The sequence below is a fragment of the Acanthochromis polyacanthus genome, chromosome 3, assembly GCF_021347895.1.
Source record: "Acanthochromis polyacanthus isolate Apoly-LR-REF ecotype Palm Island chromosome 3, KAUST_Apoly_ChrSc, whole genome shotgun sequence".
Lineage (NCBI taxonomy): Eukaryota > Metazoa > Chordata > Actinopteri > Pomacentridae > Acanthochromis > Acanthochromis polyacanthus.
Window position 1 is genome coordinate 24,868,253 of NC_067115.1, and position 17,414 is coordinate 24,885,666.

The 17,414-nt window shown below is 42.4% G+C and overlaps 1 protein-coding gene across 4 annotated transcripts in view; it reads left to right on the plus strand.

Annotated features, from left to right (window-relative positions):
- Positions 1-16,331, plus strand: part of si:dkey-117m1.4 (uncharacterized) — a 22,707-nt gene extending 6,376 nt beyond the window's left edge. The window contains exons 2-9 of one of the 4 annotated variants that reach the window (XM_022206825.2): positions 2,551-2,645; positions 2,981-3,062; positions 4,106-4,475; positions 5,686-5,760; positions 7,488-8,617; positions 9,978-10,804; positions 10,977-11,225; positions 14,441-16,331. In XM_022206825.2, coding sequence (XP_022062517.1) covers positions 2,551-2,645; positions 2,981-3,062; positions 4,106-4,475; positions 5,686-5,760; positions 7,488-8,617; positions 9,978-10,804; positions 10,977-11,225; positions 14,441-14,694 — 3,082 coding nt within the window. In that variant the 3' untranslated portion in view covers positions 14,695-16,331. Of the gene's footprint in view, positions 1-2,550; positions 2,646-2,980; positions 3,063-4,105; positions 4,476-5,685; positions 5,761-7,487; positions 8,618-9,974; positions 10,805-10,976; positions 11,226-14,440 lie in introns of all 4 variants that reach the window. The other 3 variants (XM_022206824.2, XM_022206823.2, XM_022206826.2) reach the window with 3 other exon arrangements.
- The last annotated feature ends 1,083 nt before the right edge of the window (positions 16,332-17,414 follow it).

Here is a 17,414-nt window from a genome sequence, read left to right on the forward strand (position 1 = left end):
TCCAGATGGGATTGGAGTGGATCAATAGAAAGACAGTGGGTCTGGTTGATATCTCTGCTGAATGAGTATCTCTCCCTCTCTCTGTTCTCTCTCTGTCTTTTTTCTCTTTGCTCCCTTTTCCTATTTTTCTCGCTTTGTTTTCAGCTGCTTCACTTTATTCTCTGCTAACCCTTTTTTCTTCCTCCCGTCTGTTTTTTCTTTCACTCTCTCTTGTCTGCCTGCAAACACGCACACGGCCACACACATGCACATTCTAACACAGACACTAATGAACACTTTAAAATCCAAAGCACGATCTTCCTATGGCCTAGTTTTTAGAGCCTCCAATGTCATGTGAGTAAAAAATAGACTGACGGAAAACAATATTGACATCGGTGGTAACAGAACTAGCCCAGATTTAGGAGTTTGGATCAGTTTGGCTCTTCTCAGCGTGCCTGTTTTGGCATGGATTTAGTCTGAAGAAGATAATCTCACTTGGCCACTCTGGGCTCACACAGGTTGCTGAATTTGAGCTCTCTGGGGTAACGGCACACTCCTTAGTGTTGATTCAGGGCACTCAAGAATGTACACCAACTGGATTGGCGAATCTTACAGTGACCGATCTTGTCATTATTCAGAAATGGCTGTTCACACAAAAGTAGGTTTAATTTCTCAATTTAGACCTTATTGTGTCTCTGCCACTTGACTCTCATCAGTATTGAAACTATTGATGTGTGAAAATGTGAAAGGTGTGAGCTGAGTAGTTTTTGTTTTTTGTCATTTTAAATTATTTTCAACTATGAAACTGTACATCCAGACAAAATAGATATCAAAGTGACTTGTAGAATTTTACAACTCTAAGCCATAATTTGAGGGACATCTTATGTTAAATTTAAGAAATGCTTTATTTAACAATCAAGACAAATGCTTTTTTGCTAACATCATTGTCTTGCAGCGACTATTTATCTGGCTGGTGTTAAGTGTTTGGAGATGTTTGTATTCTTCTTTACTTATTTGTTAATCTGAAGGATTCTGTTAAGTCCGAATTGAGAAGTTTTTCTATGAATTTGTCCATGTTGATCAACAAGCAGTAATGCACTAAAACAAAGCTGCACTGTGTCAACATGGTCATATAAAATAAGAAGACTGCCTTGCAAGTAAATGTTATTGTTAGCAATGCTTGATTTAATTTTTAACAAATATTGACTGTGTTTTATGAGCAATCATAAATTGCTTGCTACACCACAAGAAAACACTCATGCACGCAATGCGCTTTGGTTTTTAACACTGAATGTACCACAGGGATGGGATCAGCAAGTTCTGATTCTAGCGGAAAGTTGTGGGGGGGTGCGGCGGCACGGCGACTTCCAATCGCTGGTCCGTTTACAATCGTCGTTAACAAGCTATCGTTAACGTCGTTACCATTAAGAAGCTATCATTAACGTCGTTACCATCGCGCGGGAGTATCAGCGACAATAAAGTGTTCAAACTTTAAAGGAAATCCGCGGATCCGCGGTAAATTCCCATCCCTGAAAAAAGCGGAATTCCACGAATTCGTGGAAAAATCACATCCCTGGTACCAGACTCTGCAGGGTGACCCTAAATCACAACTCGATTAGTTTTAGATTGCATTTTATTTGGATATTTGTTTTTATTTTTTTACCATTTGGTTTCTTTCCTTAAGTGTAAAAACGTGGTAGGGTAGCGATCATATAGCTAATTCCTCTCTGTAAGGAATTTTAAAAAGGACTGCTTGTTATCAGGCTGGATAAGAATGCTGAAACTCCTGACTGACAGCGTGGTCGCTTTTGGGAGAAAACATTTTTTCTTTTGGCTGTGTGGTAACATGATTCTCCACAGGTTGACACCATGTTGCCTTTTTATTCATAATGTGAAATAATTGCTTTTTAAGGGTTAAGAGTTGGGAATGCACTGGAATGACGTATTCACACTCTGGCTACCCTGAATCGCCTATGAAGCTCCATAAGAGGACAATATACCAATTCATATCTGAGTCTTTGACGGCTTAGTGGAATAAATGTGAAGAGGTTAAACTGTGAGATGGCTTACTCCTCCTCAACTGTAATGTTTGTGGCCTCTATATTAAAACTTCTGAGGCATCATTAACATTCAAGTGTACTTCTGCCCAAAGCTGTCTTTGATTTCTGAATCTGGTTTGTGATGAGGAAAGATGGCAAAGTTTCAAAATCAGTATGTTCAAGGATGTCTCTGCCCGCAGTTTTGTTGTGCTTGGACTTACTAAACTGAGTTCCTCCAGGTTAGTCAGTGCAGATTGTGTGAAATCCAAAACTCATCCACATTTTGTTCATGTTAGACTCATACATAGTAAAGAACAGTTTAAATAATTAAATGTCTACTTTGTGTTTTTTTTTAATCTATTTTGTTTGCATATATGGGCGGACTAAACGCAGTTGATATTAAATCATTACATGGCCATTAGCCCATTGATCACTCTCTGACCTGATTGATGTGAAGTTTGGCCAGTAGGCAGATTGATTAAATGATAATCGAGCATATTTGTGTGTCTGTGCATGTGTGTATTTCCTGCAGACGCGGCTGTGGAAGGAAAAGAAAAGGAACACCCGTGAAAGTCTTTGTTACACACACTGAGGAGGAGAGCGTGACTGAACACAGCTTCAGCCCAGGTGTGTGTTTGTGTGTGTTATATCTGCGTGCCATATTCTTACAGCTATCAACTGTGCATGTTTTTGTGTGTGTGTATCTGTCCGTGTGTGTGTGATTGGTGTGGGGGTGGAGAGTGTGTTGGTGAGTGTGACCTACTTTTGTGCGTGCGTGTGTGTGTGTTCTTGACTACATATGTGCTGCTATATGCACCTGTGTATTTGCTCCAAGAGATGGGGTGATGACCTGCGTGTGTGTGTGAGCGTGTGTGTGTGAGCGTGTGAGCGTGTGTGTGTGTGTGTGTGTCCATGCATACTCATTGGTAATCCTTTTATACTGACTGTTGCTGTGCTCTCAGGTGATCGAAAGGAAGCAGGAGAAAATAAGCGGCCCACCCTGGACGGGCCTTTCTACAACACAGAGCCTGCTCCTCATTACTGGTGAGTGTCAATTAGTGTGGGTCTATTAATTGCTGTAAGTCATGTCTTCTTTTACTCAAACCCCTAGTAAAGAATCTTAACTCAGCATGCACATACAGCTTAGTCTGAGCACAGCATATCCTCAGGACCAAGGAACCCTGTAGGTTTTCATTTTATCTACAAAATCAGGCTGATTTATACCTGAGATGTCAGAAGAATGCAGTTGACTAGTCAGCAGGCGAGAAAATCAGCATCACTATATGGGCTAGGGCTTGAGATTCACTGCCCTGAAGCACCGGCACAAGCTTGTATGTGTGGATTCTTACTATTTGCTTTACACTCATGTGACTGTTGTGGATCCCTACAGCAAAAGAAAAAAATTACCTTAGGGCTAGAAGAAAAGATTACCATTACCATTCTGTCCCTACTGTCCGTATATCTTCATTGAAGTTCAGAGCATCGTGTAACATAAACACGCACACACACTGAAGTCATGTACACACAAGAGCACAGCTGGATCTACGAACCAGTATAAGTTGTTATCCCACATTGAAATCATTTGCTTACAATGAGCTACATAAATTAGAATACAATAGACGAGAATGATGCTGGAACTGCCATGAACAATGACCAACATTACCATTTAATTTGACTGTTACTTTTCACAAAAGCTGATCTCTGTGTTTTTCAGTAAAATGGCAAAGTTGTAAAAAATGTCCGTCACAATTTCCCTGACACAAAGATGAAGTCTTCAAAAGGGTTGTTTAGTCTCACCAAAGCCCAACATCTACATTTACAGTACAGTAACAGAGAACAGAAACGAAGCTCCTAGCTGGAACCAGGAAGTGCTAGGTAGTTTTCATGATAAATGACTGATAGATTTCAACACTTCTTGTTAATACATTCTGTGAATCAACTAATCATTTCAACACTAGACACAGATGGAAAGGTAGAAACAGAGCATGTGTTTTGACTCCTAAGATGATCAAAATTTTTAAAAAAAAAACCACAGAACAGAAGAATATCAACAATTATTTCTAATGTACATCCCCTTTACCTTCCAGCAGTCCATTGGAGCAGACTCATGATAAAGTCTCCACTGGATCAAGGACCAGCTCCTGCTCAGCCTCCACGCCAGCTCCATCTCCAGCTCCTTCTTCAGCTCCAACCCCGACACCAGTCCCCGCTCCTGCCCCGGCCACCGCAACTTCAGCTCAGGCCCCTTCTCTGACCCCTGCGTCCACAGCCCCAGCTGCCCCGACAGCCTCTGCTCCGGCTCCAACAGCCAGCTCCTTCCCTCCCTCCCCCAACTGCCGTATCAGAGAGGTCCACTGTGGCAGCCAGGTGCGGTTGGTCGTTATCGCCATACGAGACATCACGAAGGGGGAGGAGATCACTGTGGACTACAGCCTGACAGAGTGGGGAGAGAACCTGGTCAGTACCATGAAAGGCAGATGCATTCAACTACTCACAAATGTTGCTGGTATTACACATGGCCTTTGACAACATGAATTCCCAAAGCCTACAAAAAAAACATCAACTTATCTGGCAATGCATTTTATTGTCTCTGCGGATATAAATCCAGATAAAAATTTGGATATATCCAGTGCAGCGGGGCCTTTGAGCTGGCAAAAAATTGTCAGCAATCCAAAACATTGAGGAAACATCAAAACTTGGTGTTAAAATCGAAGGCTTCACGCTTGACAGACTATTTTGCACTGGTGTTCAACAGTGTCTCTCAGGGAGAGAAAGGAAAAATGGGAATGGATGGATGGATGTTGTGATTGAGCAGAGTTGCTCATGTTTGGACTCCTTTCACAGTCTAATTATCCAATTATTCACTTTCTAACCGTAATTCTTAACGTAACCTGCGCCAAAACCTAAAATTTAAGCTCAACTGTAAAGTCAATTTCAAATGTAAAGCCAGTCACTTCAGCAGGTACAGGAAAGACAGTTGTCTCACTCTTAGGTTGTCTTCATCCGTCTGTCCCGTCCCTTCGTCCTCGTCGGTGTAGAAATACACTAACGCTCTGTGAATATCTCAGATGACTTCAGATAGACAACCATATGTGTATTCACACATTGCTGATCAGCTTCACACACTGACTGTCTGTCAGGCATGCACACACTCTTTTACACTACCCACTGCACACACATTCATGCTACATGCACGAGCTAAGCAAGGCATGGGGTTACCATGGTGATGGCTGAGCTCCAGCTCTCATTATACCTATAGTGCTTTAGCAACAGTAACCATGGTTATTACATGACATCTGTTCTTTTAATGGATCTCATTAGATTGGATCAATTTACTCAAGAAACTGATGATACCAGAATCCATTTTAGAAAATTAAATTGACAATTTGGAGAATTTGACATTAGATATTGAAGTAGACCCAAGACTGCTGAAAGTGCTTTGAAATTTGAATATGTTGCTGAGATTAAGTGTAAAGCAACTTCTTTCAGGTTTTAATTGTAGCATACACCTTCTTACTGCTTTTGTTTGGCTTGTTATCATGACATTTGGAGTCCTGATCAACCTCTGTGCCTGTGTTTTTCTGCTCTCTGAGTGACAGCTGAGGTTGATTGTGATGGCAAACATTAATGACCGGCTGTTTTAATGTGAGTGCTTTGTGTCCCACAGGGTTTCCGTGGTACTGTGTCTCCAGCGCAACACGAGTGTAATTCTGACATTGAGAATAACAACAATATCAAGAAGGTAAAAGAAAAATATTACACGTTAGACTCACAAAACATCAGTTTTGTTGTTTTTAAAAGTGACCAGTGGGGGGACAAAATATAGAGTTGCAAGGTTCATTTTTAGACAATGTTGCATGCCAGACAGCTGGAACACTTCCATAGCTTGGACTGGCATGAAAATGTCAGTCAAAGTTTCACCTTTACTGCGATCATGCTGTTGTTTTCAGCATAAAAGCTCTAAAAAAAAAACAAAAAACCTCAGTACACTTGTTGATCAGCCAAACAGAGGACAAACACAGTTAGAGAGTAGCTGGTCAACATTCTGGTGCATTTAACAGCAAGAGAGGCAAATATTTCCCTCAGGAGTTGGTAGAAACCAAAAAAAGAGATAAAAGAAGATTGGATTTACATTTGCTGGGTGACCAGATGTACAACTCCAAATGAATGATAATATGGCTCGCCTGCTGCTGGCTGTAAATAGGCAACTCTTTGATAAGTTTGCTGTGCAAATGATAAAATGAAAGATGATAATGTTGTTCCCAGTATTCCCAAACGTCAATCTGACAAATGTAATTTCTTCAGTAACTTTGAAATCAACACTAGAAACTAAAATAACAACAGATCCATCTAATATTAACAAGACCTTGACTGTATGAGGGAGTCTTATATATTGTAAATATTGACACAGCATCTCATAATTATTTCTGCTGCACACAAGTGTTGTTGTTTAATATCTATGGAGTAAAAACCATCACTGGTTTCACTCTATAATTAGAATTGTAGTGAGCGGCTGTGATACACTGCTGTTCCTGCAGCACGTCACCTGTCTGGATGTGGGTGGAAAACACCGATGTTAGACTCAACATAATCATTATCATAAAATCTTCCTCCCCCTCCACTGGATAATTGTTTTATTATGTATAGTTATGGTAAACTCCTCTAAAGCAAAACAGTATAGGTTACCTTATCTGGCTATGCTTGGAGTCATTGTGCTGTCTGTCGCCTCTCTGTGCTAAATGGTCCAGTTGGGAAACATTACTGCAATCGCTTATCACTGTCTCTGTCAATACACTGTTGATTGTCTCGCCAGTGACTCCCACCTTTTGCTTATTGCCTTCAAATTTAATAACTCTCCTGGCTGCAAATCTAATTAGATTGGCAAAAATTAAACATGCTTTCAATGTTAGTGTTTTAATGTAAGCAGTGATATTAAAACTTCACTGGTATGAACTCTAATGCTGCCAGTAAGTGGCACAGCTTGGCTTGGTAGATCTCGGGGGGGCCTACAGTGGTTGGGCACTAAAAGCATTTCTGGACTGCAGGTAGTGTCGAAATTTTAAGCCTTAAGTTCTTATCAGTCTTATTTATGGCAAGTTGAGTTAATTATAATGCACTTATTTTTATTGGAGGGGAAGAAAATAATGAAATGAAAGATCATCACAATCTAGGTTGGGAAGATGTATTCTAATTTATTCAGAAAAAACAACACAAGTTGAAGATTTCTTACAAGACGGAAGAAAACAATTGGTTAGGAAGTCACAAAAGACATAAGAGACCCAAAAGATTCAAAGTTTGAAAGCAAAATATGCTCTCTACATAGGGAGAAATTTTTTTGTAGGGCATGAGAATAAAAAGTTTGAAAGTCTCTGTAGTACGTAATAGCCCCAAAATAATCATTGGAATGTGCCCAATTTTTTAATTTCATTACTACTGCAAAAAACGTCTGTTGTTCTCTTTCTACTCCAGGAGGAAGAGCCTCTGTCATTAACCACACAGCAGCAACAACAGCAGCAGGAATATGTCACCCCCTCTTGGTCCCTCTCCCCCTCCTCCTCCCCCATCTCCCACTCTGACGCCAGTGACTCGGATGCAGGAGATGAGGACAACTCCAGCCCACGTGGCCGCGCAATGCGCCGGCGGAAGAAACGCCGCGGCACTCCTTCAAAGAAAAAGACCCCACATCGGACCCCACCAGGGCGGCCATCACCCGTCTCCCCCTCCAGCGTTTCTCAACACAGCCGTCCGCTTCCTTCATCCCATTCACCGGCGCAGTCCTCCCCTCCCTGCTCCTCTTCCTCCTCCTCTTCTTCAGCTAAGGCTATGTTCAAACCTCCGGCTCCACTGGGCTCCAGCACCACAGGCAACGTCACTACAAATGTCCCCAGGGGAGGGGTGTCCATAGACTCCATGCGCCAAACCTGTGAGTATTGCGGACGTCACTTCCGCTCTCTAGGTCGCCACTTAGACAAACACCACGCCCACCAGCCCGATGTGTGCTCTGCCCTCGTTGAACGCTACACACAGATGCCCCGTCTGCATGCACAGAGCACAAATCCTGCCACAGCCCCTCACACCCAGCAACACTCGAAGCTGCCGCACGTCGCAGGACAGAGCCGCAGTTCAGATCTCGCACAAGCTGGTGTCCAGGACCTCTCCATGTCTCCGCCCACTCTCACAGCAGCCAACCAATCCCCTGCTTCCTCTGGGAGGAACTCCACCCCTCCTGTGCTGACTCCTCCACGAGGACAGAACGCTGTGGCGGTGTCTGTGTTGAAGAGGAGCCCGCCGCCCGTGGCTGTGACGCAGTCCAGGAAGGGAGCAATGAGGAAGCTGAAGAAAGAAAGACAGGTAAAGGTAGAAGAGAATGAACAGGAGGAAGATGAAGAAGATGTGGAGGTTGTGGAGGTAAAGAGGCCCAAAGAGGAGGACGACGTAGAGCTGGTGTGTCCTCAGTCCTACAGCAGGACATTGGCCAAAGAGATAGAGCCACCAAAAGAAGAGGAGGAGGACGAGGAAGAAGAGGAAGAGGAGGAGAATGGAATAATGGAGGTGGAGGATGAAAGTGGGACAGAGGATAAGGAAAAGGACTTGCTGAGGTAACTTGATGTTGATTACTAAAAAGTTGGTTACAGATGAAATAACAGTTTATTGCAAAAATAACTTGACAGATGTCAGATAAAACATTGTGCTTTTAGCTAAGGCCTCATATTTGTGTATTTCAGGTCAAAATCTAGTTAAATTGTAGCCCAGTGTGTTGCCCAGGAGCAACATTTACTGCAGATTGTCCTCCTAAAACTTCTTCCTGTGTACTTTTCAAAGATGACTTGCAAACTGCTAAAACAATGTACCATCAACAACGTGAGAAAGACCACTGAGTGGAAAAGGACAAAATCCATTATCTGTGTAAACACTTCTAATTTGAAGGAATTAGTTCATTGGTATTTGTCCCCCTCTACAACAAAGCAGAGGTGTGAACAGCTGTTAGCACTCATTTGCTAAGTGACCCAGAGTTGACACAACAACTCATAACTTAGTTTCCTGCTGTTACAAACACGTATGTCTTTTAATTTTTCCAAATGATTTAAACTGAGGGCATAAACTAAGATAGCAAATACAATGTATAAATTCAGGAGTATAGATTACTAGACAGAGGGAACATGTAATTCATTAACTTTAAACCTCAGGCAACTTATTTTTCACTGCAGTATAAAATCCTACACCTCTAAGGAAACAGCACAATCAGAGCCAGAAGAAGAGAGCGCAAACAAATGTCTTGTGCAATACAACAAAGTTATAACTCCATAAAACATAAAAAAACAACTAAAAGTAGAATTCCTTTAAATATTTTTAAATGATAAAAGCTGGAACATGTTCAACATTTTTCCAAGTGCCTACATGTGTTACCATTACTGGAAAAAAATGTGGCTGTACATATTATAAATATCTGACTACTTTAGTTTTTTATATTTGTGTCCAAACTTGTCTCTTATCTGCTCTGCGTAAACACAGCCTGCAGTTAAGGCCAGTGCTGCTGAAACGACCCTCAATTTTAGTCCAGTGACTGTTGATCACTGCCAAGTCAGTGAAGGCTTCACGATTGTGACAAGGAGCGCAGACGTTTTAGTTTATAAAAAATCCAGTTAGATCAAATGAGACCTGTACAGTGGTTTTGTTTAAATCATCAACATTTTAAGCTTCGATTTGGCTAAGGTTTACTACAACACAGCTTGTCGCAAATGAGTAGTTCAAGGACTGTTGGAAAGTTATAAACCTCTCTTTTCTGTCTTCTGGTTCTGATATACGGTGTCATTTTGGTATTTACTTGTGGTTCATGCCAGGCTCGAAAAGTTACATTTTAAAATATGGTTATAAACGTTGGCACTACTTCATGGTAATTTAAATTACTTAAAGGAAATTTTTTTTTGCTAATGGTTAACTTTCATTGTTTTTCAGTAGTTCGGGGCGTCACCACATGCTGCCCCTCCTCTCGTCCCTGTCCTCTCTGGTGCTGTACCTACGTCGGCTGCAGCACTCGGCCTTCTTGTCCCTGTCACGCCAGCTGCAGTCTGCTGAGGCCTGGCGCCTTCTCTGTCACTCCAGCCTGGCCCTCCTTATTCTGTATAACCGACGACGTGAGTGCGAGGTCTCCAAACTGTCCATCGCTGAATATCGCGCTCGTGTTACTCCTCAGTGCCCTGTCCCAGTCCCCCCTGGTGCTCCTCCCGCTCTCACACCCTTGGAGGCCTCCCTCTCCCCCTTTGAGCGCCTGGTGCTTCCTCACCTCCCCAGAGTTGGAGTCCAGGGTAAACGTGGACGAGTCCAGCCCCTCATCCTACCCCCCCACTGTGAACCCTGCCTGGAGCTTCTTCTGCAGACACGGCAGGACGTAGGAGTTGACCCCACAAACCCATACGTCTTTGCCCGACCCTACCACTCTCCTGCTACACCACTACGCGGCACTGACCTCCTGCGCAGCCTGGCTCGTTCCAGCGGTACCCGCAATCCCCGAGCCCTGACCCAGACCAGGGTTCGCCGCCAGGTAGCAATCCTAACCCAGCTGCTGCTTCTAGGAGAAGGAGAGGAGCCTGGCCAGCCAGGAGGAAGTGCTGTAGAGAGGCTGGAGCATTTCCTTGAGAGAGAGTACCACGTGACACAGAACTGTGCCGGAATTGGCCAAGACCCAGGCCTGATGGGCAGAGTGGGCAGAGTGGTGCTGTGTGGAGAGAGAGATGGAGTGCTGTTCAGGGGAATGAGCCTGAACCACATCTGTCTGGAACTGGATGGTGAGTCGGATAAATGGCTGAATGGCTGACAAAGGGATCAAGACCTTTCTTCCAGGTTTTGGGAATGTTTGTGTGTGAATGGAGTTTAATAGAAAACAGAAAGTTCTGCTCTTTGTTTTCTCACCTTTCATTCGTTCTCATTCCCTGAAACCTTTCACTTCTCTCTCTCCAGTTATGTCAGGAAACTCTGCAGATTCGTACTCAGAAGGAGAGTCTGAAGGGGAGCACATGAAGGAGAAGCCCGAGATGAACACCCCTGTTCCTGCTCTGAACCCTACACCTACCCTGCTGTATGTCAGGAAGGGCAAGAACAACGGGCGGGTGGGGCGACCCAAGAAGCTCAAGAACATCCAGCCACCGCCTCCGCCACCTCCACCTCCGCCCGCAAAATGCAGGAGAGGCTCAGGTCAGCCCAAATCAGGTTTGTTTGTGTCAAGAATAAGTGTACCTGCACAATTTAATCAAACGGAGGATGATTTGAAGGCTAAACACTGAAAACTGTGCAGGTACCATTTTTAAAAAACAATTGCACTGTCACCTTAAACAGGGTTCCCGCGGGTCCTTAAAATGTCTTAAATTTAAAATCCAGGTAATTAAGGTCTTAAATTGTCTGAAATTTACCGTAAATTTGCTGTAGGTATTAAATTTCCAGACTGTGCGTTTAATGCCTATGGGAAAGCACTGTGACCTGCCGTAAATTTTCTAATAGTTTGTATTTGTTTCATTAACTTAGCTTGCAGTAAATAGGAGATGTTATACGGTATGTACCATACAGCGTCGGGCAGCTGCGTGACGTGTCACCATTCGCGGTTGTCGAGGTGAGCGGAAAGATGCAAAGATGGGGAAGTGTAAATACAATGAAAAATGGATGGAAGACGATTTATTTAAGAGGTGGTTGGCCCCTGCTAAAAACAACAACAACGCCATGTGCAAAGTCTGCAAAAAGATTTTTTCTTTAGGGATTATGGGGCTCAAAGCCGTAGAGTCGTAGCCTAGCCACGCTACACCCATGTTTCTGACGGCACAAGGGTCTAGGGAAGCTCGACAGGGAGGGAGGTGGGTGGGCTAAAAGGTTGTCTATCAAAGCCCTCTGCAGCAATTGGGTAGGTATACAACCAATCAACGCAACGAATAGGCTGACGTAGTTCCGAGAGCACCGGCGGATTGTGGCTAAGTCCCATTAGCTTCCCAACCAGCAGAGCCGCGGAGCCAACTGGTATATTAAGGATTTGCCATATCCCGTCGGCATAAGTCCAAATACGTCTTTCTTCTCAATGAAACACTTAAGTGCCGTCCTTTGTTTATCTTTCAAGTTGAATTTTAGCTTCAAATCTTTAAGGGCTGTGTCCAAAGCCGAGTCGAAAGATAACTGTTTATTGTGCGCTGGTTGTTTGTCAGAATCGTCACGCCTCTGTCGTCACTTCGTTACGCCCACCTTCTGACTCTTCACTTCATGGTGATCGTCTGGCCAGTTTTAGGAGAATCCAGCCTCGAGCCTTATGGAGGGTAACTAGACCCACCCTGGCAGAGAATTAAATTCGTTGCCGTGGGTTGTCTGGCGCGGCTAGGCTAGTAGAGTCGCACATGAGAGGGGAAAAACACCAGCGGTATGTGGTAGCAGCTAGCGAGGTCAGGCTAATCCCTGCGTTGCTTCCAGCACAACCCAACATTAGTTCAGACGCCACCTCTCAGTTGGCTATGATAAGCTTCACTTCACCGCCAGAGAAAAAAAACGCAGTACGCCAGTCCACCGGGACTGGCCAGCTCTGTAAATCCCTCTGCCCTAAACACGGAGGTGAATTCGGTCACGTACGTGCATTACGTTCGAGCTGGGGACTGCTTTGATTAGTGGAACTCACAGGAGGCTGACCAAAATTGCGGGAAAGTTGCGGTGATTGGACATAATTGCAAGAGGAATTCACGGAGCCGGCCGGTCCCGGTGGCCTGGCGCACCGTGTTTTTTTGGAGGGACTGGGCGAGCTCATCCCGCCGGAGGTTATCAGGTTAACATAATGCAACTTGTGCATGTTATGTTGGCTCTGTTTTGCATCACAATGGGGAGGAGAAAAAAAAATGCCAACTGTGAGCTTTGATTGTGTTTACAATAAAATACAGTATTTTCTACCACAGAAATTATGACATTTTTGAGTCTTAAATTATATTTGTTGAGGTCTTAAAATGTCTTAAAAAGCATTAAATTTGACTTTTAAAATGGTGCAAGAACCCTGTTAAACAAGATAAACAAAGTGGGGAAAAAAAGGTTCAACGGCTTGCAGAAGTTGCTCGCATTTATCCTAGTTGAGAAAAGTCACTGGTTGGATCACAGGAAATGCACACTGCTGAGTAAACCAGTAAAACAGAATCAAAATAATGTGTCACGAATGCTCTTATTTTAAGTGGCAGGAAAGCTTTTCTGTTGACTAATGAACTTTACACCTTCTGCAGTTCTTCCTGTTGGATCACGCAGGTTGTTGGGTGGTACGGAATGATTTGGAAATGTGATATTAAAGGTCTGTTTATAATGGAAAAAAGTATTTTGGGAGGAAAAAATTATTGTTTATTGATATGAACAGGTTTGATATAGAGTGACTTTAATTTCAAATTTATTGTAAATCTTGAGAAATAATAAATAAACAAGCAAGATATATCAAAGTTAAATTCTGTAGACATTAGACTTGGCGTAAAGTGGCCTAAATCTAATAAGACTGTCATTTAAAAGGCAACATTCAAAGAAATTCCAACCCTCTATCCTAATATGAACTACAGAGGCCTGCAGTTGCCAAAATAATGCTGCAAAGTAGATTTTCATTTTTAAGATTGAAATTTGGAGTTTTTTCACAACATGAAGTCATTGAGACAATATGTTTGACAATATAGTGATTAAACTGAAGACAACACAAAAATGGATGTTGTAGGATTTATTTTTAGCAATGTTAAATTAAAGCCAAAAAATAGCCATATTTTCCACTAGAAATCTGGTCCAGCAGCGTTGATTTTCATTGGATGCCAGGACCTATTAAAGTAGTAATAAAGTGATGAAGTAGTACCAGTTATGAGAAAATAATATGTTGTCTTGTACCTGTGAAGTGGATAGACAAAAACGTTGTCCTTTGCCAAGCACTTAAAATGACAAATACTTCATTTCATTCAGTTACTGTACTTCACCGACACACCTCAATTTCACTGTACTGCCACAACATTTCCAGTGTCACTAAGTGTCCCATTTTATCATTGGCCTTGATAACAGCTGTTGAAAAGACAGCCTCACCACGAGGTCCTCTTTTTAGCTGTTTTTGAGTTTTTAATATCATTCCTGGAGAATGAACTTTGAACATTTAAGCCGAAAAATCCTTAAATCTATCAGAAAATAGACATTTGAACATCCACAAAGCTGTATTTTAGGTTTTTTTTCAGTTTTTAAGTTTGTAAATAAAAGCAAAGAACAGAACTGAACGTCTTTTGATCTCTAAGACCTTTGACATTGGATGTCTCAGACTCTGTGGCTCTTCGTGCCTTTTTAGAGTGTGAGCGTTGGTGGGAGGTCTGTTGAAGGTTTCACTGTCCTCACGCCGACCGACAGAAGTTCACAGAAAAGTAATTTAATCTGTGGCTCCATTTGTCTCTCCTCCGCTGCAGGAAAGCGAGGCGTCCTGAAGCGTCCCTGGTCAGAGGCAGAGCGTGCAGCAGTCGAGGAGCACCTGACCCAGAACATCAACGAGCTTCGAGTCCCTGCCAAGGCCGACTGCGAGCGCTGCCTGCAGCAGTGCCCCCTGCTGGTCAGCAACCATCGTGACTGGCGAGCCATCAAGTTCTACTGCCACAACCGCATTCAGCTGCTGAAGAAAAATCAGCGGCGTGAAAGCGAGCCCCAGCCTCTCACCGTCTGCTGAGGGGGGAGAGAGCCAGTAAGATGTGTGGTTCAGTGCAGCTGACCAGAGCAGAATCTCAAATGGTACCCTTCTGCTAGAAATGCACAAATTTTGAGAGGACGGACCTAAATTTCACTCCACTCTCCGATAGTGCGTCTTGCTTTTTGACATGACTGATAATCGGACACCTGATGGAATTTCATTTGGAGCCGTGCAAGAGCGGAAATTTCAATTAAACTGTTGTTGCTGCTTTACTCTAAGGTCTTCAAATTACACTAGAGTATTTATGGCGCTCCAGGTTTTGACAGTTACCGTGTAAGTCTTGTCAAAAGCAGTGCACTTGGACGGGTGCCGTTTGAGACATGCCTTGAGGGACTTCAGAGACATGGCACCGGCCACAGCCCGTGTCGTGTTGTATATGGACGTTTTTTTTCCTTCCAAAATGGAAACACTAAACTGAAATGTAAACAAGGGAGACTATCTATCCCGACAGTGTTGTTATATGAACGTTGTGAAGTAGCATTAGTGTTTTATGCACTTGGAAACGTTAAGACAAATGGCCTGTGCTTGGGCCACACTTTCCTTCATAGCGGCTTTATAATTAGAGTAGACCTAACTACTGCTAACTGAGAAGAATAGTCATATCTCTCCTAACGCGAGCTAGTTCTTCTTTTCATACGACTGTGCAATTCTGACTATGGTTTCATGATATTTGGACCTTAATTTACATGTGAGGTACTAGATGATGAATGGTTTATGCTTTTGCAGTTACTATGAAGGTTTTTTTTTTATTGAAATGAAACACATCTGTACAATGGAGATCCTGTTTGGAGGTGTACGTTTTCTGACAAAGACAATTGAATGGCCTCAGAATGTTGTGAAGTTACTTCTGGATACCTAAGATGTTTAGTTAAATCATAAAGTCAGACATGTGAACTGTTGTAAAACATGTTGTCTCTCGTCTGTGTTCCTGTCAACAGATAGAGTCAAGATGTCAATAACTACTATTTTACCCTGAGCAACGGTATGTTTGTGTTTCCTTTTGTTCTTCTGCCTGTTGCACATTTGTTATTCAGAGTAGTAAAAATGTGCCATAGGCCAATAAGCTGGATATCACTTTATGTGTGGAGGAGATTTCCCTCGGTTGTGTTAAAGGTTTCTTAAAAAGCGGGCATTTATCAAAGAAGTGATTGTTCTGTGGCACCACATTTGTTTCGTTGTCTGTGTTGTCTTTTCCAATGGCTAGAGCTCCTCCTGTCCTTTCCCAGACACACTACACCATTTGCAGCTCGACCAGATTTTTGGTTTCTCGTCATTGTTGCTGGAAATCTGCGTCCATCGGACTAATTCCTCCATGAAACCTCGAGACAGATACTTGAAGTTATGTACACCGTTTGCAGAATCTTTATGTTCTTTCTTGCTCTAGCCTTGCCAGTTACATTGTACATAACAAATATATTATTATACATTATGCTAACTGGTTGTTTGTGCTAGACAATATGTAGCTTTCTCCATTTCTGAGTTATTGCTATCTGTACATAAGCCAGTTTTGTAAATATTCCTCAGAGAAACAAAGAAAAAACACAATGTATGACATGCCTTGGTTATAGTGTTATGTTTTTTCTTTTTTATAAGTCTTATAAAAACCTAAAGCTCTATGTTTTGTGCTGGGGTCATTTATTTCATTGGTATATTTTGGTTAAAAGTTTCATTCTGATGAAAACAGTTCTAGAAAATAAATGGCCAGATAATTACAGAATTTTTTTTCCAAATGCAGTTCACAGTTAAAGACACCAGATGGAGGTGTTGCACCATAAATGACACAGCTGTGAGACTTGAGAGGAAAGATTATTTATTGGTTTCAGAGAAGGTCTTTCTGTCTTGGAAGTAAAGAGATGAAGTAGTTACTTGTACTTACATGTAAGAGTAATCCATACCTGAGAAAGAAGCAGGATGAATAATTTTGACATTGAAGTTAATAGGAAACGCACCCCCAATGGAGTGCTTTATATGCACATCAAGAAAGCAGTGAAAAACTGTGGTGATCCCAACTGAGCCTTCATCAAACTAACAAAGCAATCACAGAGAACAAAAAAGCTGGCAGAACTATTTTTTTTTTTACTTGGGAAAAATATTCTCCAAACACAAAACTGGTGCAGTTTAGACCCAGCAACTGTGTTGAGATGAAAAAACGGTTTACTTGAAGATATAACACAAGCTGAACAATGTTGTAAACACAGCCCAACACAGCAACGAGTGCACAGACCTGTACATAGAGGAAAATAAACAACTACTCCAGTTAAAACCAGGTCCTCAGAACAAGTGTCCAACTGCATCTGAAGCTTAAGGGACAATACTTTGAGGACAGTAATGTTACCATTCTGGATAGAGGAGGCAGGTATTTTGAGAAAGGAGTGAAGGAAGCCATGTATGTTCAACTAAAACAGCCGCCTTTAAACAGAAATGGTGTTTATAACACCACTTATAAGGTACTTATAATGCAGTCTTACCATCTCTCTCTGTTTTCATTCATACCTCAAGACACATGAATGCTGGGTCAATAATAGACCATTAGACATTTGAGTTGGAGGACAAAATAAGCCTGGGATTCCCCCTCAAAACTGAAGAAGCTTGGATGAGAGGTGAAATGTCTTCAAGAGCCAAAAAGAGAAGTCCAGCTTCCCTCTACTGAAGCTCTTAGGATGTTTAAAGGTAACTTTGTGTAAGATAAGACAAACTTT